Source organism: Chlorocebus sabaeus, chromosome 9 (assembly GCF_047675955.1).
Source record: "Chlorocebus sabaeus isolate Y175 chromosome 9, mChlSab1.0.hap1, whole genome shotgun sequence".
In the NCBI taxonomy this organism is placed as follows: Eukaryota; Metazoa; Chordata; class Mammalia; order Primates; family Cercopithecidae; genus Chlorocebus; species Chlorocebus sabaeus.
This window is the reverse complement of record NC_132912.1, coordinates 125233302-125259976: the sequence shown is the minus strand read 5'-3', so window position 1 is coordinate 125259976 and position 26675 is coordinate 125233302. Positions and strand designations below refer to the sequence as shown.

Genomic DNA, 26675 nt, shown 5'->3' with positions numbered 1-26675 from the left:
TGAGCTCCATTCTCACACAGGATGAAGCCCCACAGCTCCAGATAGGAGGCCGAGACCTGCCTCATGTTCAGGAGTTTGGTGGCACCCATAGGGACCTCTCTGGCTTCTAACAAAATGCCAGGAATGGCAGGACTTTGACCAGACGGCGGCAGGGACAGGCGCTTTCCCCTCTCTTCTCAGGTCTGCAGCCTGTGGCGTGAGGGCCAGGAATAAGGTCCCAGTAGGATTAGGGAGCCCTCCAGAGCTTGTCCTGAGCACCTGGATGAGGATCTTTCCTGACTACATAAAACAAAATCCCAGGGGAGACAGGTCACTAGCACCCTCCAGCCTCCAACATTAGACCCAGAACTAGATTCCCAGAGAGTCCACCTTTCTCCCCAGGCAACTTGCAGAAACATGAAAAACAGAGTCACCCACTTGAACCTCATTCTATCATTTTCAAAAGAAACATTTGTCCAGAGGTAGAGAGTGAGCCTCTGGGAGGAGTGAGAGGATGATTTACCTATTGGCGGTGTCAGTAAGTTGGTGGTCAGCCAAGTATCTGTAAATTCCAACAAAGAGAAAGGACAAAATTAGACTTGAAGGTGAAAAGCTACAAAAAGAAAAAAAAGTCTCTGGATCAGGCAAGCATCATGAAAACTATTCAATTTCTGGTTCCTGCCACTTGCTCCAAGTGCTGCCCAAGTCTTCAGCTCAGTGAGCTCAGCCAGGAACAAAAGCCTTGCTGGAGACCAGTCTCACCCCTCCTACCTCTGAAGTGTGAGATGTCCTTTTCTCGGCTACAAAGGGTTAGCCTGCCCCATCCAGTGACACATGGACTGATGGGCATATCTGACACCATTACTGAGACTCTGACAGTTGGAGCTAAAATGTTAGGAAACCAAGGAGCCATCCAAAGGGGTATCAAGTTTCTTGGTAAGTGGAGGCATCAGAAATATTTATTATCCCTCTCCCTGACCAAGCATGGCCTCTGCCTTTTCTGGATGCAGATGTGGCCCTGCAAAATCTGGGCTGTTTGAAGGAGGGAGGGATGGAGGTATCAGGCCTGCACTGACATTGCTTGCCCATGGCAGAAGTCATGTTTAAGGCTCGAACTGACATTGCCTTCCCGGGTCACTGTGGCAATCACTCTCAATTCTCAGAAAGGTTATATCAGCTCTGAATATGAAAGAGCCAAAACTCATTAAACATTAGGCCACTTCCTGAACCTGTAAAGGTTGTCCATTGTACAGTATGAAACTGCTTCATGAAAGCTGAGATAAATTGAACAGAAAACAGAAGCCTCCTGAACCCTAGGTCTGTTGAAGCACTGTGGTGTAGTCTCAGCTACAGAGTGGTGGGGGTGAAAATAACATGCCCCACAGTATCTGCACAGAGAAGCAGGAGAGCTCTGTGGAGTGGGGAAGAGGTAACTGGGCAGAAAGAGAAGGGACATCCTGAGGAAGGATGTTGGGGACTCACCTGGCCTGGTCGTTGACTGGGACTGAGCAGCTGTGGAAAGAGAAGGTCGGATCAGATGCACTATACACAAAATGGCAAAACCGGAACAAAGGTAGAAGGAACTGGACAAGCCTGACACTCAGTCCATCCTAGTCCCTGTCACAGAGGGAGAGGCATTGTCGTGGACATCCCCACAGAGATGCACCATATAAGGGGTCTGGGCAGATCCCAGCCACTATTGTCAGCTCTGAGGTGAGTGACTGTGTCTGCCCAGGGTGACCAGATTGACCCAAAACCAACCCTCTCCCTTGCATTGTTTGGCAGTTCCTGAGTCAGCAAGGCTGAGGAGGCCACTCCAGCCTAAATGCCCTGTGTGATCTTCCAGACCCGACCACCGGCAATAACAAGCCATGCCTGGCTGGCTTCATGGGGGCTGCTCACCGCACTCCAGACCTGGAGCTCAGGCAGTGCTCTGCAACCTTCTGAGAGGACCTGAGGTCAATGACTCCAACCCCATGTGACCCAGGCCTGACACAAACAGACATGCATTTGCACCCCTAACCCTTGAGCCTCTATTTCCAGATGTCCTCGCTAGATCTCAGCTAAGAACCATTTCCAGACAAGCATCTTTAGTTCAGACTTCCTCACAGTGAGAGGATCCCTCCCTGCCCCTGCTGCCTGTGCTGTGTCCACAATACCCTCACCCAGCGCTACTCAGCAGGGGAGAAATGGAGACCTGGGGAGCCAGCACGTTTCTCTTCTGCCTCTTTCTTGCACTACCTCAGGAAGCGGATAAAGTCTGGGTGGTTGTCTCAGTTTGGAGCCCTGGCCTAAGGGACCAGGTACTGCAGCAAAATTCATACAGATTCTTAGCAGAGAGCTAACGAGACTACAGAAATATAGAAAACATAGAAGAAGCTTTGAGTGAGGAGATCACAATGTAATTAGGATTTTCTTCAGGGGCAAACGTCAATCTAAGAGAGGCAGCCCAAGGTCTTGAAGGCCCACCTGAGCAAATGACACCAGCGTCTTCATGATGGCCACAGTTGTGGGAGAGCCAGCCTCTGTGGGGACAGTTCCACAGGTAGGACTCCTGTCCTGAGCAGCGCACGTCATCCAGGACAATGGGTCCTGAGCCCTGGCCAAACCGGGCATTTCCTGGGGCTGACGTGGCCCAGCCACAGCCCAGCTGCCTGCAGACCACATTGGCATCATTGGTGTCCCAGCTGTCATCACACACGGTGCCCCAGGAGCCTCGGTATAGGACCTCCACTCGGCCCTGACACCTGTCACCTCCATTCACCAGCCTCAGGGCCAAACTGGATTCAGATCCTACAGGGGAACACAAGAACCCTTCATCCATACTGATTATGAGTTCAAGGATTTAAGGATTTAAGGAATGTTCTACACTCAGGGCAGTTCCTCATGGCCAAAGTCACGTGGGCAGGTAATCACCTTCGAATATGAATACAAACAGAGGCTCAACTTCATCATAGTGGAAGAAGCAGTGAGGTCCTACTCTGCCCAAGTCTATGGAATCTCAAATAATTGGGAAAGCACCTGTGACTCCACTGGAGGTGACAGGAATGGAGGCCTCACTCCTCATTCTGAGCTCCATTCTCACACAGGATGAAGCCCCACAGCTCCAGATAGGAGGCCGAGACCTGCCTCATGTTCAGGAGTTTGATGGCACCCATAAGGACCTCTCTGGCTTCTAACAAAGTGCCAGGAATGGCAGGACTTTGGCCAGACGGCGGCGGGGACAGGCGCTTTCCCCTCTCTTCTCAGGTCTGCAGCCTGTGGCCTGAGGGCCAGGAACAAGGTCCCAGTAGGATTAGGGAGCCCTCCAGGGCTTGTCCTGAGCACCTGGATGAGGATCTTTCCTGACTACATAACACAGAATCCCGGGGGAGACAGGTCACTAGCACGCTCCACCCACCAATATCAGACCCAGAACTAGATTCCCAGGGAGTCCACCTTTCTCCCCAGGCCATTCGCAGAAACATGAAAAACAGAGGCTCCCACCTTGAGCCTCATTCTATCATTTTCAAAAGAAACACTTGTCCAGAGGTAGAGAGTGAGCCTCTGGGTGGAGTGAGAGGATGATTTACCTATTGGTGGTGTCTGTAAGTCTGTGGTCAGCCAAGTATCTGTAAATTGCAACAAAGAGAAAGGACAAAATTAGACTTGAAGATGAAAAGCTACCAAAAACAAAGTCTCTGGACCAGGCAAGCATCATGAAAACTATTCAATTTCTGGATCCTGCCACTTGCTCCAAGTGCTGCCCAAGTCTTCAGCTCAGTGAGCTCAGCCAGGAACAAAAGCCTTGCTGGAGACCAGTCTCACCCCTCCTACCTCTGAAGTGTGAGATGTCCTTTTCTCGGCTACAAAGGGTTAGCCTGCCCCATCCAGTGACACATGGACTGATGGGCACATCTGACACCATTGCTGAGACTCTGACAGTTGGAGCTAAAATGTTAGGAAACCAAGGAGCCGTCCAAACGGGTATCAAGTTTCTTGGTAAGTGGAGGCATCAGAAATATTTATTATCCCTCTCCCTGACCAAGCATGGCCTCTGCCTTTTCTGGATGCAGATGTGGCCCTGCAAAATCTGGGCTGTTTGAAGGAGAGAGGGGTGGAGGTATCAGGCCTGCACTGACATTGCTTGCCCATGGCAGAAGTCATGTTTAAGGCTCGAACTGACATTGTCCTCCCAGGTGACTGTGGCAATCGCTCTCAATTCTCAGAAAGGTTATATCAGCTCTGAATATGAAAGAGCCAAAACTCATTAAACATGAGGCCACTTTCTGAACCTGTAAGGGTTGTCCATTGTACAGTATGAAACTGCTTCATGAAAGCTGAGATAAATTGAACAGTAAACAGAAGCTTCCTGAACCCTAGGTCTGTTGAAGAACCGTGCTGGGGTCTCAGTTACAGAGTGGTCAGGGTGAAAATAACATGCCCCACAGTATCTACACAGAGAAGCAGGAGAGCTCTGTGGAGTGGGGAAGATGTAACTGGGCAGAAAGAGAAGGGACATCCTGAGAAAGGATGCTGGGGACTCACCTGGCCTGCGCGTTGACTGGGACTGAGCAGCTGTGAGAAAAAGAAGGTCGGATCAGATGTACTATACACAAAATGGCAAAACCCGAACAAAGGTAGAAGGAACTGGGCAAGCCTGACACTCAGTCCATCCTAGTCCCTGTCACAGAGGGAGAGGCATTGCCGTGGACATCCCCACAGAGATGCACCATATAAGGGGTCTGGGCAGATCCCAGCCACTATTGTCAGCTCCGAGGTGAGTAACTGTGTCTGCCCAGAGTGACCAGATTGACCCAAAACCAACCCTTTCCCTTGCATGTTCTGGCAGTTCCTGAGTCAGCAAGGCTGAGGAGGCCACTCCAGCCCAAATGCCTTGTGTGATCTTCTAGACCCGACAATAGGCAATAACAAGCCATGCCTGGAAGGCTTCATGGGGGCTGCCCTCTGCACACTGGACCTGGGGCACAGGCAGTGCTCTGCAGCCTTCTGAGAGGACCTGAGGTCAAGGACTCCAACCCCATGTGACCTAGGCCTGACACAAACGGACATGCATTTGCACCCCTAACCCTTGAGCCGCTATTTCCAGACGTCCTCACTGGGTCTCAGCTGAGAACCCATTTCCAGACAAGCATCTTTAGTTCAGAGTTCCTCGCAGTCAGAGGATCCCTCCCTGCCCCTGCTGTCTGTGCTGTGTCCACGATACCCTCACCCAGCGCTACTCAGCAGGTGAGAAATGGAGCCCTGGGGAGCCAGCTCGTTTCTCTTCTGCCTCTTCCTTGCACTACCTCAGGAAGCAGATAAAGATGGGTGGTTGTTTCAGTTTGGAGCCCAGGCCTAAGTGACCACAGCTACACCAAGTTCTGTAGCAAGATTCATACAGATTCTTAGCAGAGAGCTAACGAGACTACAGAAATATAGAAAACATAGAAGAAGCTTCCAGTGAGGAGATCAGAATGTAATTAGGACTTTCTTCCGGAAAAAATGCTACCCCAAGAGATGGAGCCCACTCTTGGGTCTGGAAGGTCTTTAATGCCCACCTGAGCAGATGACACCAGCGTCTTCATGATGGCCACAGTTGTGGGAGAGCCAGCCTCTGTGGGGACAGTTCCACAGGTAGGACTCCTGTCCTGAGCAGCGCACGTCATCCAGGACAATGGGTCCTGAGCCCTGGCCAAACCGGGCATTTCCTGGGGCTGACGTGGCCCAGCCACAGCCCAGCTGCCTGCAGACCACATTGGCATCATTGGTGTCCCAGCTGTCATCACACACGGTGCCCCAGGAGCCTCGGTATAGGACCTCCACTCGGCCCTGACACCGGTTACCTCCATTCACCAGCCTCAGGGCCAAACTGGATTCAGATCCTACAGAGGAACACAAGAACCCTTCATCCATACTGATTATGAGTTCAAGGATTTAAGGAATGTTCTACACTCAGGGCACTTCCTCATGGCCAAAGTCACGTGGGCAGGTAATCACCTTCGAATATGAATACAAACAGAGGTTCAGCTTCATCATAGTGGAAGAAGCAGTGAGGTCCTACTCTGCCCAAGTCTATGAAAGCTCAAATAATTGGGAAAGCACCTGTGACTCCACTGGAGGTGACAGGAATGGAGGCCTCACTCCTCATTCTGAGCTCCATTCTCACACAGGATGAAGCCCCACAGCTCCAGATAGGATGCTGAGACCTGCCTCATGTTCAGGAGTTTGGTGGCACCCATAAGGACCTCTCTGGCTTCTAGCAAAGTGCCAGGAATGGTAGGACTTTGGCCAGACGGCGGCCGGGACAGGCACTTTCCCCACTCTTCTCAGGTCTGCAGCCTGTGGCCTGAGGGCTAGGAACAAGGTCCCAGTAGGATTAGGGAGCCCTCCCGGGCTTGTCGTGAGCACCTGGATGAGGATCTTTCCTGACTACATAAAACAGAATCCCGGGGGAGACAGGTCAATAGCACCCTCCAACCTCCAACATCAGACCCAGGACTAGGTTCCCAGGATGTCCACCTTTCTCCCCAGGCCATTCGCAGAAACATGAAAAACAGAGGCTCCCACCTTGAGCCTCATTCTATCATTTTCAAAAGAAACACTTGTCCAGAGGTAGAGAGTGAGCCTCTGGGTGGAGTGAGAGGATGATTTACCTATTGGTGGTGTCTGTAAGTCTGTGGTCAGCCAAGTATCTGTAAATTGCAACAAAGAGAAAGGACAAAATTAGACTTGAAGATGAAAAGCTACCAAAAACAAAGTCTCTGGACCAGGCAAGCATCATGAAAACTATTCAATTTCTGGATCCTGCCACTTGCTCCAAGTGCTGCCCAAGTCTTCAGCTCAGTGAGCTCAGCCAGGAACAAAAGCCTTGCTGGAGACCAGTCTCACCCCTCCTACCTCTGAAGTGTGAGATGTCCTTTTCTCGGCTACAAAGGGTTAGCCTGCCCCATCCAGTGACACATGGACTGATGGGCACATCTGACACCATTGCTGAGACTCTGACAGTTGGAGCTAAAATGTTAGGAAACCAAGGAGCCGTCCAAACGGGTATCAAGTTTCTTGGTAAGTGGAGGCATCAGAAATATTTATTATCCCTCTCCCTGCCCAAGCATGGCCTCTGCCTTTTCTGGATGCAGATGTGGCCCTGCAAAATCTGGGCTGTTTGAAGGAGAGAGGGGTGGAGGTATCAGGCCTGCACTGACATTGCTTGCCCATGGCAGAAGTTTAAGGCTCGAACTGACATTGTCCTCCCAGGTGACTGTGGCAATCGCTCTCAATTCTCAGAAAGGTTATATCAGCTCTGAATATGAAAGAGCCAAAACTCATTAAACATGAGGCCACTTTCTGAACCTGTAAGGGTTGTCCATTGTACAGTATGAAACTGCTTCATGAAAGCTGAGATAAATTGAACAGTAAACAGAAGCTTCCTGAACCCTAGGTCTGTTGAAGAACCGTGCTGGGGTCTCAGTTACAGAGTGGTCAGGGTGAAAATAACATGCCCCACAGTATCTACACAGAGAAGCAGGAGAGCTCTGTGGAGTGGGGAAGATGTAACTGGGCAGAAAGAGAAGGGACATCCTGAGAAAGGATGCTGGGGACTCACCTGGCCTGCGCGTTGACTGGGACTGAGCAGCTGTGAGAAAAAGAAGGTCGGATCAGATGTACTATACACAAAATGGCAAAACCCGAACAAAGGTAGAAGGAACTGGGCAAGCCTGACACTCAGTCCATCCTAGTCCCTGTCACAGAGGGAGAGGCATTGCCGTGGACATCCCCACAGAGATGCACCATATAAGGGGTCTGGGCAGATCCCAGCCACTATTGTCAGCTCCGAGGTGAGTAACTGTGTCTGCCCAGAGTGACCAGATTGACCCAAAACCAACCCTTTCCCTTGCATGTTCTGGCAGTTCCTGAGTCAGCAAGGCTGAGGAGGCCACTCCAGCCCAAATGCCTTGTGTGATCTTCTAGACCCGACAATAGGCAATAACAAGCCATGCCTGGAAGGCTTCATGGGGGCTGCCCTCTGCACACTGGACCTGGGGCACAGGCAGTGCTCTGCAGCCTTCTGAGAGGACCTGAGGTCAAGGACTCCAACCCCATGTGACCTAGGCCTGACACAAACGGACATGCATTTGCACCCCTAACCCTTGAGCCGCTATTTCCAGACGTCCTCACTGGGTCTCAGCTGAGAACCCATTTCCAGACAAGCATCTTTAGTTCAGAGTTCCTCGCAGTCAGAGGATCCCTCCCTGCCCCCTGCTGTCTGTGCTGTGTCCACGATACCCTCACCCAGCGCTACTCAGCAGGTGAGAAATGGAGCCCTGGGGAGCCAGCTCGTTTCTCTTCTGCCTCTTCCTTGCACTACCTCAGGAAGCAGATAAAGATGGGTGGTTGTTTCAGTTTGGAGCCCAGGCCTAAGTGACCACAGCTACACCAAGTTCTGTAGCAAGATTCATACAGATTCTTAGCAGAGAGCTAACGAGACTACAGAAATATAGAAAACATAGAAGAAGCTTCCAGTGAGGAGATCAGAATGTAATTAGGACTTTCTTCCAGAAAAAATGCTACCCCAAGAGATGGAGCCCACTCTTGGGTCTGGAAGGTCTTTAATGCCCACCTGAGCAGATGACACCAGCGTCTTCATGATGGCCACAGTTGTGGGAGAGCCAGCCTCTGTGGGGACAGTTCCACAGGTAGGACTCCTGTCCTGAGCAGCGCACGTCATCCAGGACAATGGGTCCTGAGCCCTGGCCAAACCGGGCATTTCCTGGGGCTGACGTGGCCCAGCCACAGCCCAGCTGCCTGCAGACCACATTGGCATCATTGGTGTCCCAGCTGTCATCACACACGGTGCCCCAGGAGCCTCGGTATAGGACCTCCACTCGGCCCTGACACCGGTTACCTCCATTCACCAGCCTCAGGGCCAAACTGGATTCAGATCCTACAGAGGAACACAAGAACCCTTCATCCATACTGATTATGAGTTCAAGGATTTAAGGAATGTTCTACACTCAGGGCACTTCCTCATGGCCAAAGTCACGTGGGCAGGTAATCACCTTCGAATATGAATACAAACAGAGGTTCAGCTTCATCATAGTGGAAGAAGCAGTGAGGTCCTACTCTGCCCAAGTCTATGAAAGCTCAAATAATTGGGAAAGCACCTGTGACTCCACTGGAGGTGACAGGAATGGAGGCCTCACTCCTCATTCTGAGCTCCATTCTCACACAGGATGAAGCCCCACAGCTCCAGATAGGATGCTGAGACCTGCCTCATGTTCAGGAGTTTGATGGCACCCATAAGGACCTCTCTGGCTTCTAGCAAAGTGCCAGGAATGGTAGGACTTTGGCCAGACGGCGGCCGGGACAGGCACTTTCCCCACTCTTCTCAGGTCTGCAGCCTGTGGCCTGAGGGCTAGGAACAAGGTCCCAGTAGGATTAGGGAGCCCTCCCGGGCTTGTCGTGAGCACCTGGATGAGGATCTTTCCTGACTACATAAAACAGAATCCCGGGGGAGACAGGTCAATAGCACCCTCCAACCTCCAACATCAGACCCAGGACTAGGTTCCCAGGATGTCCACCTTTCTCCCCAGGCCATTCGCAGAAACATGAAAAACAGAGGCTCCCACCTTGAGCCTCATTCTATCATTTTCAAAAGAAACACTTGTCCAGAGGTAGAGAGTGAGCCTCTGGGAGGAGTGAGAGGATGATTTACCTATTGGTGGTGTCTGTAAGTCTGTGGTCAGCCAAGTATCTGTAAATTGCAACAAAGAGAAAGGACAAAATTAGACTTGAAGATGAAAAGCTACCAAAAAAAAAGTCTCTGGACCAGGCAAGCATCATGAAAACTATTCAATTTCTGGTTCCTGCCACTTGCTCCAAGTGCTGCCCAAGTCTTCAGCTCAGTGAGCTCAGCCAGGAACAAAAGCCTTGCTGGAGACCAGTCTCATCCCTCCTACCTCTGAAGTGTGAGATGCCCTTTTCTCGGCTACAAAGGGTTAGCCTGCCCCATCCAGTGACACATGGACTGATGGGCACATCTGACACCATTGCTGAGACTCTGACAGTTGGAGCTAAAATGTTAGGAAACCAAGGAGCCGTCCAAACGAGTATCAAGTTTCCTGGTAAGTGGAGGCATCAGAAATATTTATTATCCCTCTCCCTGCCCAAGCATGGCCTCTGCCTTTTCTGGATGCAGATGTGGCCCTGCAAAATCTGGGCTGTTTGAAGGAGAGAGGGATGGAGGTATCAGGCCTGCACTGACATTGCTTGCCCATGGCAGAAGTCATGTTTAAGGCTTGAACTGACATTGTCTTCCCAGGTGACTTTGGCAATCACTCTCAATTCTCAGAAAGGTTATATCAGCTCTGAATATGAAGGAGCCAGAACTCATTAAACACGAGGCCACTTCATGAACCTGTTGTCCATTGTACAATATGAAACTGCTTCATGAAAGCTGAGAGAAATTGAACAGAAAACAGAAGCTTCCTGAACCCTAGGTCTGTTGAAGAACCGTGCTGGGGTCTCAGTTACAGAGTGGTCAGGGTGAAAATAACATGCCCCACAGTATCTGCACAGAGAAGCAGGAGAGCTCTGTGGAGTGGGGAAGAGGTAACTGGGCAGAAAGAGAAGGGACATCCTGAGGAAGGATGCTGGGGACTCACCTGGCCTGCGCGTTGACTGGGACTGAGCAGCTGTGAGAAAGAGAAGGTCGGATCAGATGCACTATACACAAAATGGCGAAACCCGAACAAAGGTAGAAGGAACTGGGCAAGCCTGACACTCAGTCCATTCTAGTCCCTGTCACAGAGGGAGAGGCATTGCCGTGGACATCCCCACAGAGATGCACCATATAAGGGGTCTGGGCAGATCCCAGCCACTATTGTCAGCTCCGAGGTGAGTAACTGTGTCTGCCCAGGGTGACCAGATTGACCCAAAACCAACCCTTTCCCCTGCATGTTTTGGCAGTTCCTGAGTCAGCAAGGCTGAGGAGGCCACTCCAGCCCAAATGCTTTGTGTGATCTTCCAGACCCGACCACCGGCAATAACAAGCCATGCCTGGCTGGCTTCATGGGGGCTGCCCTCCGCACAGCAGACCTGCGGCACAGGTAGTGCTCTGTCGTGTTCTCCAAGGACCTGAGGTCAAGGACTCCAACCCCATGTGACCCGGGCATGACACAAACAGGCATTCATTTGCACTCCTAACCCTTGAGCCAGTATTTCCAGATGTCCTCACTGGGTCTCAGCTGAGAACCATTTCCAGACAAGCATCTTTAGTTCAGAGTTCCTCGCAGTCAGAGGATCCCTCCCTGCCCCTGCTGTCTGTGCTGTGTCCACGATACCCTCACCCAGCGCTACTCAGCAGGGGAGAAATGGAGACCTGGGGAGCCAGCATGTTTCTCTTCTGCCTCTTCCTTACACTACCTCAGGAAGGAGATAAAGTCTGGGTGGTTGTCTCAGTTTGGAGCCCTGGCCTAAGGGACCAGGTACTGTAGCAAAATTCATACAGATTCTTAGCAGAGAGCTAACGAGACTACAGAAATATAGAAAACATAGAAGAAGCTTCGAGTGAGGAGATCACAATGTAATTAGGATTTTCTTCCCGAGCAAACTTGAACTTAAGAGTGGGAGCCCAAGGTCTTGAAGGCCCACCTGAGCAAGTGACACCGGCGTCTTCATGATGGCCACAGTTGTGGGAGAGCCAGCCTCTGTGGGGACAGTTCCACAGGTAGGACTCATGCCCTGAGCAACGCACATCATCCAGGACAATGGGTCCTGAGCCCTGGCCAAACCGGGCATTTCCTGGGGCTGATGTGGCCCAGCCACAGCCCAGCTGCCTGCAGACCACATTGGCATCATTGGTGTCCCAGCTGTCATCACACACGGTGCCCCAGGAGCCTCGGTATAGGACCTCCACTCGGCCCTGACACCTGTCACCTCCATTCACCAGCCTCAGGGCCAAACTGGATTCAGATCCTACAGGGGAACACAAGAACCCTTCATCCATCCCTATCAAGGATTGTATATTACTGCTACCAGACGTTCAGCTTTATCACAGGGGAAGAAGAGGTTATGTACTATGCTGCCCGGGTTTATGGAGGCTCAGAGTTTGGGGAATCATCTGTGACCCCAGTGTAGGTGACAGGAATGGTATCCCCACTCCCTACTCTGGGCACATACAGGATGGAGCTCTACAGCTCCAGAGGGCAGGCCCATGCTGGCCCCATGTTCAAGAGTTTGGTGGTACCCATGCTGTCCTCTCTGGTTTCTGGCAAATTGCCAGGGATAGCGGGGCCATGGCCAGAGGGCTGCACGGATAGAAATTTTCGCCCACTCTTGCAGGTCTGCAGTGCATGGTCAGAAGGCCAGGAATGAGGTCCCTACAAGTATTAGGGAGCCCTCCAGTGCTTGTCCTGAGCACCTGGATGAGGATCATTCCCGAACACTTGGAACAGGGTCCCATGAGAGACAGATCACCAGCAGCCTCCACCCTCCAACATCAGACTCAGGACTGGCTCACCAGAGACTCCACCTTCCTCCCACACAACCCACAGGGACATGAAAAGAGAGGGGCCCACCTTGAGCCGCATCCTATCAGTTTGAAACACAAAATATGTCCAGAGATAGTGACCCCTAGGGAGGGGTGAGAGGATTATTTACCCGCTGTTGATGCACGTGAGGTCGGCCAAGTGTCTGTAAATTGCCACAAAGAAAAAAGACAGAATTAGACTTGAGGAGAAAAGGCCCAGAACAAAAGGTTCCCTGGGAGGGGGAATCAAACTGGAAACAATTCCACTTCCTGTTCCTGCCACTTGCTTCCCATGTGTCTGCCCAGGTCTCCTCTGCTGTGAACTCATCCAGGGACAAAGGTCCTGCTGGAGACCAGACTGAGCCCTCCATTTCTCTAATCTTGGGGTATCTTTCTATGTGTTAGGGGATGCTCCCCACCATGCCATCCCACATCTGCTGATGCATGGACTGACTAGGATATCAGACGCCATTGCTGAGGCTCGGACACTGGAAGCTAAAATGTTAGGGGAACCAGGGGCTTCCCAGGGGACAATCAGGAATCAGGTTTCTGGCTAAGCAGAGACACCACAAACCTTTATTATCCCTTTCCCTGCCCAAGCACAAACCCTGCATCTTCTGGATACAAATGTGGCCCATCAGAATCTTGGAATTTTCCAGCAGCGATGGATGGGGGTATTGAGCCTGCCCTGACGATGCCTTGAACAGTTCAGTAGGTGACACCCTCAATTTTCAGAAACTATATGTGAGTCCTGAATATAAAAGGACCAAAGCTGATTAAACATGGGCCAGTTCCTGAAGCTGTAAGGGTTGTCCACTGGGACAGTTTGAAACTGTTTCATGAAAGCTGAGAGGGGTTGAAAAGAAGACAGAAGCCTCCTGAATCCTATGTGTGTTTAAAAAGCATTGTGCTGGGGTCTCAGTTACACAGCCGGTGTTGGGGGTAGAAATAATACACTCCATAGTATCCACAGACAGAAACAGGAGAGCTCTGTGGAGTGGGGAAGGGGTGATTGGGCAGAAAGAGAAGGGACGTTTTGAGGAAGGACACTGGAAACTTACCTGGACTAGGTGTCGACTGGGAGTGGAAAACTGTGAGAAAGAGAAGAGAAGGTCAGATCAGGCACGTTACACAGAAGTCTGCAAAACTGGAACGAGGAGGGAAAGAAATGGGCAAGTGTGACACTCAGTCCATCCTAGTTCCTATCACACAGGCAGGGACATTGCCATGCCGTCCCCACAGAGATGCACGGTGTAAGGGGTCGAGGCAGATCCTGTCCACTATTGCCAGCTCTGAGGTGATTAACTTTGTGTCTGCCCAGGGTAACCAGGATGACCCCAAACCAACCCTCTCCCTTGCACGTCTTAGGCGTTTCTGAGTCAACAAGGCTGAGGAAGCCACTCCAGCCAAAATCCCTTGTGTGATCTTCCAGCCCGGACCAGAGGCAATAACAAGGCCATGCCTGGCCAGCCTCATGTGGGCTGCCCTCCCCACACCAGACCTGGGACACAGGCAATGCTCAGCAGCGTTCTAAGAGGAGCTGAGGTCAAGAACTTCAACCCCATGCAACCCAGGCCTGACATGAAGAGACACACATTTACATTTCTAACCCTTGAGCCTCTATTTGCAGACGTCCTCACTGGATCTCAGCTGAGAACCCACTTCCAGACAAGCGTTTTTAGTTCAGAATTCCTCGCAGCGAGAGGAATCCTCCCCTGCCTTGCTGTCTGTCCTGCGTCCATGATACCCTCACCCAGTGCTACTCAGCAGGGGAGAAATGGAACCCTGGGGAGCCAGCACTTTTCTCTTCTGCCTCTTCCTTGCACTGCCTCAAGAAAGGGAGAAAGTCTGGGTTGTTTGAGTTTGGTCCCCTGTCCTAAGTGACCACAGGAACACCAGGCCCTATAGCGAAATTCATACAGATTCTTAGCAGAGAGCTAACAAGACTGCATAAATACGGGAAACATAGAAGAAGCTTTGAGTGAGGAGATCAGAATGTAATTAGGATTTTCTTCCTAAGCAAACTCCAGTCTAGGAGAGGGAACCCAAGGTCTTGGAGGCCCACCTGAGCAGATGACACCAGCGTCTTCATGATGGCCACAGTTGTGGGAGAGCCAGCCATTGTGGGGGCAGCTCCACAGGTAGGACTCGTGTCCTGAGCAGCGCACATCATCCAGGACAATGGGTCCTGAGCCCTGGCCAAACCGGGCATTTCCTGGGGCTGATGTGGCCCAGCCACAGCCCAGCTGCCTGCAGACCACATTGGCATCACTGGTGTCCCAGCTGTCATCACACACAGTGCCCCAGGAGCCTCGGTATAGGACCTCTACTCGGCCCTGACACCTGTCACTTCCATTCACCAGCCTCAGGGCCAAACTGGATTCAGGTCCTACAGGGGAACACAAGAACTGTTCATCCATCCCTACCATGAGGTCAAGGATCTAAGGCACATTCCACACTCAGGGCACTTCCTAATGGCCAAGGTCACCTGGACAAGCAGTCATGATTGAGTATGACTGCAACCAGAGGTTCAGCTTCATCACAGTGGAAGGAGAGGTGATACCCTATTCTGCCTGGGTTTGTGGAGTCTCAGGTTTTGGGGAAGCACCTGTGACCCCAGTGGAGGTGACAGGAATGGACGCCCCACTCCCTACTCTGAGCACACACAGGATGGAGCGCCACAGCTCCAGAGTCCAGGCCCGTGCTGTCCCCATGTTGAAGACTTTGGTGGCACCCACGTGGTCCTCTCTGACTTCTGGAAAATTACCAGGGATGGCAAGGCCTTGGCCAGTCAGCTGCAGGGACAGAAATTTTCACCCATCCTTGCAGGTCTGCAATGCATGGCCAGAGGGCCAGGAATGAGGTCCCAGGAGTAGGGAGCCCTCCAGGGCTTGTCCTCAGCACCTGAATGAGGATATTTCCTGATACTTGGAACAGGGTCCCACAGGAGACAGGTCACCAACACCATCCACCCTCCAACACCTGACCCAGGACTGGCTCCCCAGAGACTCCAGCTTCCTCTCACTCAATGCACAGGGACATGAAACAGAGAAGGGCCCACCTTGACCCTCATCCTATCATTTTCATTCAAAACATTTGTCCAGAGGTAGAGAGTGAGCCCTAGGGAGGGGTGAGAGGATTATTTACCTACTGTCGATGCAGGTAAGGTGCTGGTCGACAACGTGTCTGTAAATTGCAACAAAGACAAAGGCTAGAGTTAAACCTGAGGGTGAAAAACTCCAAAATGAAAGGTCTCTGGACAAGGCAAGCATTATGGAAACTACTCGATTTCTGGTTCCTGCCACTTGCTCCCCATGTGTCTGCCCAAGTCTGTAGCTCAGGGAGCACAGCCAGGGACCTAGGCCTCACTGGAGACCAGTCCGATCCCTCCTACCTCTGAAGTGTGGAATATCCTCTTCTCAGCTACAAAGGGTTTACCTGCCCCATCCACAGACAATGGACTGACGGGCACATTGGACACCATTGCTGAGACTCTCACACTTGAAACTAAAATGTTAGAAGGATCGGGGAGCTGCCCAAAGGAGTATAAAGTCTCCTGGCAAGTGGAGGCACCAGAAATATCTAATATATCTCTCCCTGCCCGAGCACGGCCTCTGCCTTTTTTGGAGGTAGACGGGGCCCTGCCGCCTCTGGGGGTGTTTGAAGGAGTGAGGAATGGAGGTATCAGGCCTGCACTGACATTGCTTGCCCACGGACAGTCATGTTTAAGGCTATAGCTGACATTGCCTTCCCAGGAGACTTTGGCAATCACTCTCAATTCTTAGAAAGATCATACCTTCTTAACCATGTCTGGTTAAGAAGCTTCATGCTAGGGTCTCAGTTACAGAGCAGGGAAAATAGTATGACCCACAGTATCCACACGGATAAGGAGGGCTCTGCAGAGTGGGAAAAAGGACAATTGTGCAGAAAGAAAAGGGACATTCCAAGGAAGGACACTGGGGAATCACCTGGCCTGGGCATCAACTGGGACTGGGCGGCTGTGAGAAAGAGGAGGTCAGATTAGATGCACTACACAGAAGCTGGCAAAACTGGAACAAAGGTGGAAGGAACTAAACAGGTCATGCGTTCAGTCTATGCTAGGTCCCCATCAAGAGGGAGGGGCATTGCCATGCATGTCCCCACAAGGATGCTCCTTGGAAGATGTCTGGGCAGATCCTGCCACTACTGCCAGCTCCAAAGTGATTAAGTTTGTGTCTGTCCATAGTAATCAGGTTGACACAAAACCAACCCTCTCCCTTGCATGTCTTAGCAGTCCCTGAGTCAGCAAGCATGAAGAGGCCACTCTAGCAAAAATCCAGCCTGTGGTCTTCCAGCGCAGTCCACAGTCATTCAGAACAAGGCTTTGCTCAGCAGGCCTCATGGGCACTGCCCACCCCACACCTGACCAGTGCACAGGCAGGACACTGCAGTTCTCTGGAGGGAATTGCAGTCAAGCACTCACACTCCCAAAAAACATGGACAGACACAGATCTGCATTCCAAGCCTTGTGTTTCCAGTCTAAGGCCTCCTTACTGGGCCTCACCAGAACACCCTCCCTTCCCAGCATGAGCCTTTGCTTCTGGGCTCCTCCCAGTGAGATTGACCCTCCCCCAATGCCTATATGTGCTGCATCCACCTCACTGTCACCTAAACCTTTCAGTAGGGGAAAGGCAGAACTTTGGAGAGACAGTGTGCTATAGATTGGATGTTTGTCCCATCCAAGACTCATTCTGGGATTGGAAACCCCAAGTATAGAGGTGAGGCCTGATGTCCCATGTCTGGGTCATGGAGGCCAACCCTTTATGAATCACTTAGTGCCTTCTCTGGTCAAGGGTGAGTTCTTCTCTTAGCTCCTAGCAAGAGCTGGTGGTTGAAGAGTCTGGGCCCTCCCTCTTGCCCTCTCTTGCTTCCTTCGCTTGCCATGTGACCTCTGACCAGGACAGCTCCCCATCTCCTTCTGCCAGGAGCTAAAGCAGCCTGAGGCCATCAACAGAAGCCAAGCAGATATCATGCTCCTATGCAGCCTGCAAAGCCACGACCCAAATCAACCTCTATCTTCATGAACAACCTGGCCCCAGCTATTCCTTTCCTGCCACACTAAAAGGCAAACTCCCTCTGCTTGCGCTGCCTCAGTAGATGAATGAAGACGTGACCCTTATTACACTTCGGCCCATTTTTCTCCCTGAACTCCTCAAAACCTGGTAATGTGGCAAAGACTCATGCAGTTTCCTAGGAGAGAGCTAAGGAGATATCAGAAATACAGGAAAGGTTGAAAAAGCTCTGAGTGAGGAGATTAGAACATATTAAGACCTCACTTCCTGAGCAAAATCTACCCCAAGAGAGGAGACCCAAAGTCTTAGAGACTCACCTGAGCAGATGACACCAGCGTCTTCACTATGGCCACAGTTGTGGGAGAGCCAGCCATTGTGGGGGCAGTTCCACAGGTAGGACTCGTAGCCTGAGCAGTGCACGTCATCCAGGACAATGGGTCCTGAGCCCTGGCCAAACTGGGCATTTCCTGGGGCTGATGTGGCCCAGCCACAGCCCAGCTGCCTACAGACCACATTGGCATCATTGGTGTCCCAGTAGTCATCACACACAGTGCCCCAGGAGCCTCGGAATAGGACCTCCACTCGGCCCCGACACCTGTCACCTCCATTCACCAGCCTCAGGGCCAAACTGGATTCAGGTCCTACAAGGGAACACAAGAACCCTTCATCCATCTCTATCAGGAGGTCAAGGATCTAAGGCACATTCCACACTCAGGGCACTTCCTAATGCCAAAGTCACCTGGGCAGGCAGTCACAATTGAGTATGACTGCAACCAGAGGTTCAGCTTCATCATAGTAGAAGGAGAGGTGATACACTATCCTGCCCGGGTTTATGGAGGATCAAGTTTTGGGGAAGCATCTGTGACCCCAGTGGAGGTGACAGGAGTAGGTGCCCTACTCCCTACTCTGGGCACACACAGGATGGAGTGTCACAGCTCCAGAGGGCAGGCCCATGCTGTCCCCATGTTCAAGAGTTAGGTGGCACCCACGTGGTCCTCCCTGGTTTCTGGCAAATTGCCAAGAATGGCAAGGCCTTGGCCAGACAGCTGCAGGGACAGGAACTGTCACCCACCCTTGCAGGTCTGCAATGCATGGCCGGAGGGCCACGAACGAGGTCCCATTAGGATGTAGGGAGACCTCCAGGACTTGTCCTCAGCACGTGGATGAGGATCTTTCCTGATACTTGGAAGAGGATCCCGTGGGAGACAGGTCACCAGCACCCTCTAGCCTCTAACACCAGAACCAGGACTGGCTCCCCAGAGACTCCAACTTCCCCCCACTAATACACAAGGACATGAAAAAGACAGGGGCCCACCTTGACCCTCATCCTATCCTTTCCAGAAAAAAACATTTGTCCAGAGGTAGAGAGTGAGCCCTAGGAAGGGTTGAGAGGATTATTTACCTACTGTCGATGCAGGTAAGGTGGTGATCGGCAACGTGTCTTTAATTGCAACAAAGACAAAGGCTAGAATTAAACTTGAGGGTGAAAAGCTCCAAAAGGAAAAGTCTCCGGACATGGCAAGCATCACGAAAACTACTCAATTTCTGGTTCCTGTCACTTGCTCCCCATGTGTCTGCCCAAGTCTTCAGCCCAGTGAGCTCAGCAAGGGACACAGGCCTCACTGGAGACCAGTCTGATCCCTCCAACCTCTGAGGTGTGGGATATCCTCTTCTCAGATACAAAGGGTTTGCCTGCCCCATCCATTGACACATGGACTAATGGGCATATCTGACACCATTGCTGAGCCTCTGACCTTTGGAGCTAAAGTGTTAGAAGGATCAGGGAGCTGCCCAAAGGAGTATAAAGTCTCCCAGCAAGTGGAGGCACCAGAAATATGTAATATCTCTCTCCCTGCCCGAGCATGGCCTCTGCCTTTCTGGATGTAGATGGGGCCCTGATGCATCTGGGGGGTGTTTGAAGGACTTTGTGTCTGCCCATAGCAATCAGGTTGACATAAAACCAACCCTCACCCTTGCAGGTGTTAGTAGTCCCTGCATCAGCAAGTATGAAGCGGCCACTCCAGCAAAAATCCAGCCTGTCATCTCCTAGCCCAGCCCACAGGCATTCATAACAAGGCTTTGCTCAGCAGGCCTCATGGGCACTGTCTGACCTACACCTGACTGGTACACAGGCAGGACATTGCAGTGCTCTGGAGGGAATTGCAGTCAAGCACTCACACCCCCAAAACCCAGGCCAGACATGGACAGTCACAAAACTGCACTCCCAGCCTTGTGTTTCCAGTCTGATGCCTCCTTATTGGTCCTCAGCAGAAGACCCTCCCTTCCCAGCATGAGCCTTTGCTTCTGGGCTCCTCCCAGTGAGACTGTCCCTCCTCCAATGCCTATATGTGCTGTATCCACCTCACCCTCACCTAAACCTTTCAGTAGGGGAAAGGCAGAACCCTGGAGAGCCAGTGTGCTATAGTTTGGATACTTGTCCCATCCAAGACTCATGTTGGGATTGGATCCCCAAGTATACAGGTGGGTCGTGGAGGCCAACCCTTCATGAATCACTTAGTGACCTCCCTGGTCAGGGATGAGTTCTTCTCTTAGTTCCTAGCAAGAGCTGGTGGTTGAAAAGAGTCTGGGCCCTCCCTCTTGCTCTCTCTTGCTTCCTCCCTCACCATGTGACCTCTGCCCAAGCCACCTCCCCATCTCCTTCTGCCATCTTGCTTCCTCCCTCGCCATGTGACCTCTGCCCAAGCCAGCTCCCCATCCCCTTCTGCCAGGAGTACAAGCAGCCTGAGGCCCGCAGTGGAAGCTGAGCAGATGCCTGCACCATGCTCCTATGCTGCCTGCAAAGCCATGACCCAAATCAACTTCTATCTTCATGAAAAACCTGGCCCCAGCTATTCCTTTCCAGCCACAGTAAAAGGCAAAGACCCAGCCCTTTTGTCTTCTCCCTCTGCTTGTGCTGCCTCGGTGAACAAAGGTGTGACCCTTATTTCACTTTGGCCCATTGTCCTCTCTGACCTCCTCAAAACCTGGCAATGTGGTAAAGACTCATGTGGTTTCCTAGGAGAGAGCTAAGGAGATATCAGAAATATAGGAAAGACTGAAAAAGCTCTGAGTGAGGAGATTAGAATATTTTAAGATCTCGCTTCCTGAGCAAAATCTACCCCAAGAGAGGAGACCCAAAGTCTTGGAGACTCACCTGAGCAGATGACACCAGCGTCTTCACTATGGCCACAGTTGTGGGAGAGCCAGCCATTGTGGGGGCAGTTCCACAGGTAGGACTCATTCCCTGAGCAACGCACATCATCCAGGACAATGGGTCCTGAGCCCTGACCAAACCGGGCATTTCCTGGGGCTGATATGGCCCAGCCACAGCCCAGCTGCCTGCAGACCACATTGGCATCATTGGTGTCCCAGCTGTCATCACACACAGTGCCCCAGGAGCCTCGGTATAGGACCTCCACTCGGCCCTGACACCTGTCACCTCCATTCACCAGCCTCAGGGCCAAACTGGATTCAGATCCTACAGGGGAACACAAGAACCCTTCATCCATCTCTAACAGGAGGTCAAGGATCTAAGGAATGTTCCACACTCAAGGCACATCCTAATGGCTAAAGTCACCTGAGCAGCCAGTCACCTTTGAATATGACTGCAACCAGAGATTCAGCTTCATCAAAGTTGAAGGAGCAGTGACACCCTTTTCTGTCTGGGTTTATGAAGGCTCAAGTTTTGGGGAAGCACCTGTGACCCCACTGGAGTTAAAAGGAATGGATACTCCATTCCCTAACTTGGGCACACCCAGGACAGAACTACACAGCTACAGTTGGCAGGGGAGACCCTCCCCATGCTCAGGAGCTTGGTGGCAATTCTATGGTCCTGTCTGCCTTCTGAAAATTTCACAGGTATGACAAGGCCTTGGTCAGACAGGTGCGGGGACAGTCACTTTCACTGACTCTTCACACCTCTGCAATGCATGGACTGAGGGACAGGAATGAGGTCTTAGTAGGATTAGGGAATCCTCCAGGGCTTTTCCTCAGAACCTGGATGAGGATCTTTCCTGACCAGTTGGAACAGGATTCCACGGGAGACAAGTCACCAGCAACCTCCAGCCTCCAACATCAGACCCAGAGCTGGGTCCCCACAGACTCTACCTTCCTCCCCCGCAATCTACAGGGATATGAAAAAGAGAGGGGCCCTCCTTCACCCTCATCCTATCATTTTCAGACAAAACATTTGTTCAGAGGTAGAGAACGAGCCCTAGGGAGGGGTGAGAGGACTATTTACCTACTGTCGATGCCGGTAAGGTGGTGGTTGGCAACGCGTCTGTAAATTGCAACAAAGACAAAGGCTAGAGTTAAACCTGAGGATGAAAAGCCCCAAAAGGAAAGGTCTCCGGACAAGGCAAGCATCATGAAAACTACCCCACTTCTGGTTCCTGCCACTTGTTCCCTACGTGTCTGCCCAAGTCTTCAGCTCAGCAAGCTCGGCAAGGGACCTAGGCCTCATGGAAGACTAGTTCAATCCCTCCTATCTCTGAAGTGTGGGATGTCCTCTTCTCAGTCACAGAGGGTTAGCCTGTTCCATGCACTGACACATGGACTAACAGGCATATTTGACACCATTGCTGAGACTCTACTAGTTCGAGCTAAAATGTTAGGGGAACCAAGGAGCTAACCAAGGGGTATCAAGTTTCCTGGTATGTGGAATTGCCAGAAATATTTATTATCCCTCTGCCTGCCCGAGCATGGCCTATGCCTCTTCTGGATGTAGATGTGGCCCTGCAGAATCTGGGGTGTTTGAAGGAGTGAGGAATGGAGGTATCAGGCCTGCACTGCCATTGCTTGCCCATGGCAGAAGTCATGTTTATTGACTGATATTGGCTTCCCAGGAGACTTTGGCAATCACTCAATTCTCAGGAAGGTCATATCAGCTCTGAATAGAAAAGGACCAAAGCTAATTAAATATAAGGCCACTTTCTAAACCTCTAAGGGTTGGTCACTGGGACAATATGAAACTGCTTCATGAAAGCCGAGATAAATGGAACAGAAGACAGAAGCCTCCTGAACCGTAGGTCTGGTTTAGAAGTGCCATGCTGGGGTCTCAGTTACAGAGCAAGGGAAAATCATATGCCCTGAAGTATCCACTCTGAGAAGAATGAGGGCTCTGTGGAGTGCAGAAAGGGATAATTGCACAGAAAGAAGAGGGACATCCCAAGGAAGGACACTGGGGAATCACCTGGCTTGGGCGTCAACCAGGACTGGGCAGCTGTGAGAAAGAGGAGGTCAGATCAGATGCACTACGAAGCTGGCAAAACCAGAACAAAGGTGGAAGGAACTAAACAGGTCATGCCTTCAGTCCACCCTAGGTCTCCATCACAGAGGGAGGGGTATTGCCATGCACATCCCCACAGAGATGCTCCTTGGAAGGTGTCTAGGCAGATCCTGTCCACTATTGCCAACTCCAAAGTGATTAACTTTGTGTCTGCCAATAGTAATCAGGTTGACACAAAACCAACACTCTCCCTTGCACGTCTTAGCAGTCCCTGAGTCAAAAAATGTGAGGAGGCCACTCCAGCCAAAGTCCTGCCTGTGATCTTCCAGCCCAGCCCACAGGCATTCATAATAAGGCTTTGCCCAGCAGACCTCATGGGAACTGCACACTCCACACCAGACCGGTGCACAGGCACAACACTGCAGTGCTCTGGAGGGAGTTGTGGTCAAGGACTCACAGTGCCCAAATCCCAGAGCAGACACGGACAGACACAGATCTGCACTCCTAGCCTTGTGTCTCTATTAAAACATCACCTTATTGGGCCTAAGCAGAAGACCGCAGTTCCTAGCAGTAGTCTTTGGTTCTGGGTTCCTTCCAGGAGACAGTCCCTCCCCCACCCCCTATATGTGCTTCATCCACGTAACCCTTATGCAAAATCTTTCAGTAGGGGAAAGTTGGAACCCTGGAGAGCCAGGGTGCTATCCTTTGGAGGCTTGTCACGTCCAAGTGTCATATTGCAATTGGATCCCCAAGTTTAGAGTTGAGGCCTGATGCGCCATGTCTGGGTCATGGAAACTCACCCTTCATGAATAACTTACTGCCCTCCCTGGTCAGGGATGAGGTCTTCTCTTAGTTCCTAGCAAGAGCTGGTGGTTGAAAAGAGCCTGGGCCTTCCCTCTTGCTCTCTCTTGCTTCCTCTCTCACCATGTGACCTCTGCCCAAGCCAGTTCCCCATCCTCTTCTGCCAGGAGTACAAGTAGCCCGAGGCCCTCAGCAGAAGCTGAGCTGAACAAACTGGCCCAAGCTATTCCTTTCCAGCCACACTAAAAGGCAAAGACCTGGCGCTTTCGTCTTCTCCCTCTGCTTGTGCTGCCTCAGTGAACAAAGGTGTGACCCTTATTTCACTTTGGCCATTGTCCTGCCTGACCTGGCAATCACGTTGTTTCCTAGCAGAGAGCTAAGGAGATATTAGAAATACAGGAAAGGTTGAAAAAGCTCTGAGTAAGGAGATCAGAGCATAATGAGATCTCGCTTCCTGAGCAAAATCTACTCCAAGAGAGGGAGCCCAAGGTCTTGGAGACCCACCTGAGCAGATGACACCAGCGTCTTCACTGTGCTGACAGTTGTGGGAGAGCCAGCCATTGTGGGGGCAGCTCCACAGGTAGGACTCATGTCCTGAGCAGCGCACGTCATCCAGGACAATGGGTCCTGAGCCCTGGCCAAACCGGGCATTTCCTGGGGCTGATGTGGCCCAGCCACAGCCCAGCTGCCTGCAGACCACATTGGCGTCACTGGTGTCCCAGTAGTCATCACACACGGTGCCCCAGGAGCCTCGGTATAGGACCTCCACTCGGCCCTGACACCTGTTACCTCCATTCACCAGCCTCAGGGCCAAACTGGATTCAGATCCTACAGGGGAACACAAGAAGCCTTCATCCATCTCTATGATGAGGTCAAGGATAAGGCATGTACAACACTCAGAGCAGTAGGCAAAGTAGTCAAGTTTGAATACAAATGCCAACGTCACCAGGACACGCAGTCACGACTGAAGATTACCGTACCCAGAGGTTAAGCTTTGTCATAGTGGAAAAAGTGATGCCCTATTCTACTCAAGTCTATAAAAGCTCAAGTTATGGGTAGGCATGTATGACATCCAAGAGGAGGGCCAGGAATGGACACCCTACTCCCCACTCTGGGGGCAGACAGGATGGAGCTACACAGCTACAAATGGCAGGCCTAGACCCCTAACAATCTAGGGCAAGTTCCACACTCAGGGCTTTTCCTAATGAACTAAGTCACCCAGGCAGGCAGTCACCTTTGCATAATGAAGCCAGAGATTAGGCTTAATTATAGTGAAAGTAGCACTGACAGCCTACTCTGCCCAGGTCTATGGATGCTCAACTTTTGGGGAAGCACCTGTGACCCCAGTGGAGGTGATAGGAATGGATATCCCACTATCTAGTTGGGTACACAGAGGATGGAGCTGCTCAGCTGCAGATGGCAGGCCCAGACCCCTCCCTTATTCAGGAGCATGGTCCTGTCTGGCTGACTTGGAAAGTACCAGAGATGGCAGGGATGAGATCCCCATAGGATTAGGGAGACCCCCAAGGCTTGTCCTGAGCACACAGATGAGGATCTTTCCTGACCACTTGGAACAGGATCCCACAGGAGACAGGTCGCCAGCACCCTCCACTCTCCAACATCACATCTAGTTCTGGGTCTTCAGAGACTCCAGCTTCCTCCCTAACCAACCCACAGAAACATAAAGAAGCAAGGGCCCACCTTGAGCCTCATCCTATCGTGAGCCTAATGATTCCTAATGATCTTCTGGGAGGTCCTACTCCTGTTCCTAGTGCCCAGCTCACTGTTGAGCCAACTGTTTATCACCTGCTGCCATCCTCCCACCCTTAGCCTAGTTCCCCACCTCTCTTCATGGCAATCATAAGTGAACTATGAACTCCGAAGTGTATGCAGAGGTAGAAAGTGAGCCCCAGGGAGTGTTGAGAGGATTCTTTACCTTCTGTGGGTACAGGTGATATCCTGACAGTCCAACTGTCTGTAAACAGCAACAAAGAGAAAGGACACAATTGGATTTGAAGGGGAAAAGGTAAAGGTAAAAAACAAGCAGTTCTCTGGACCAGACAGCACACATCATCCAGGACAATGGGTCCTGAGCCGTGGCCAAACTGGGCATTTCCTAGGACCCGGTTGTGAAAACAATTCCACTCCTAGGTCCAGCCACTTGCTCCCCATGTGTCTGCCCAGGTCTCCTGCCCACAGAACTCATTCAGGGACAAAGGACACCATGCAGGCCCTTCCATCTCTCTCTGAGACAGGGATGACCTCTTCTCAGTTAGGAAACCTTCACCACCTCCATCCCCCACCATCTGCTGACACACGGACTGTGTAACTCATCTGACACCACTGCCAAGACTTGACACTTACGGCTAAAATACTCGGGGGACTAGCGGGCCCACCCGGGGGAAATCAGGTTTCCTGGTAAGTGAAGGCATCAGAAACATTTCTTAGCCTCTCTCTCCTCTGAGTATGGCCTCTGCCTCTTCTGAATGCAGACATGGCCCTGCAGAATCTGGGGGGTCTTTCAAGGGTCTTTCGAGTAGTGAGAGATGGAGGTATCAGGCCTGTACTGACCTTGCCTTCAACAGAACATTAGAGGGTCTCACCCTCAATTCTCAGAAAGGTTATGTCAGCCCTGAACATAAAGGGGCCAAAGTTCATTAAACAGGTGGCTTCTTTCTGAACCTGTAAGGGTTTCCCATTGGGACAGCATGGAACTATATGATGAAAGCTGAGATGGATTGAAGAGAAGGCAGAAGCTGAATCCTATGTGTGCTTAAGAAGCACCATGCTAGGGTCTCAGTTACAGAGCTAGGGGGAAAACAACATGCCCCAGAGTATCTGCAGAGAAGCAGGAGGGCTCTGTGGATTGGGGAAGGGGTAACCAAGCAGAAAGAGAAGGGGTATCCCGAGGAAGTATTCTGGGGACTCACCTGGCCTGAGCGTCGACTGAGGCTGGGCAGCTGTGAGAAAAAATAGCAACATTAGACACCAAACACTCAGTGACTCCAACTAGAGTTAAGGTTGAAGTGACTTGGGGTAGCCACACCCTCAGCTGATGCCCATCACATGTCCACCAAGTGGGCCCTGCCAGTGCCCACCGTGAAGCCCT

The 26675-nt window shown here is 51.5% G+C and overlaps 1 protein-coding gene across 1 annotated transcript in view; it reads right to left on the bottom strand.

Annotated features, from left to right (window-relative positions):
• DMBT1 (deleted in malignant brain tumors 1) overlaps window positions 1-26675 on the bottom strand; it is an 85351-nt gene that overhangs the window by 31245 nt on the left and 27431 nt on the right. The window contains exons 7-27 of the mRNA XM_073019534.1: window positions 26497-26526; window positions 25503-25541; window positions 24071-24394; window positions 20673-21016; window positions 20378-20387; window positions 18941-18979; window positions 17856-18179; window positions 15635-15673; window positions 14553-14876; window positions 13549-13578; window positions 12619-12651; window positions 11611-11934; window positions 11195-11312; window positions 10990-11094; window positions 10623-10652; window positions 8572-8934; window positions 7565-7594; window positions 5520-5875; window positions 4507-4536; window positions 3552-3590; window positions 2449-2772 (exon numbers count right to left, since the gene is read on the bottom strand). Of these exons, the coding sequence (XP_072875635.1) occupies window positions 2449-2772; window positions 3552-3590; window positions 4507-4536; window positions 5520-5875; window positions 7565-7594; window positions 8572-8934; window positions 10623-10652; window positions 10990-11094; window positions 11195-11312; window positions 11611-11934; window positions 12619-12651; window positions 13549-13578; window positions 14553-14876; window positions 15635-15673; window positions 17856-18179; window positions 18941-18979; window positions 20378-20387; window positions 20673-21016; window positions 24071-24394; window positions 25503-25541; window positions 26497-26526 (3255 nt within the window). The remainder of the gene's footprint in view (window positions 1-2448; window positions 2773-3551; window positions 3591-4506; window positions 4537-5519; window positions 5876-7564; window positions 7595-8571; window positions 8935-10622; window positions 10653-10989; window positions 11095-11194; window positions 11313-11610; window positions 11935-12618; window positions 12652-13548; window positions 13579-14552; window positions 14877-15634; window positions 15674-17855; window positions 18180-18940; window positions 18980-20377; window positions 20388-20672; window positions 21017-24070; window positions 24395-25502; window positions 25542-26496; window positions 26527-26675) is intronic.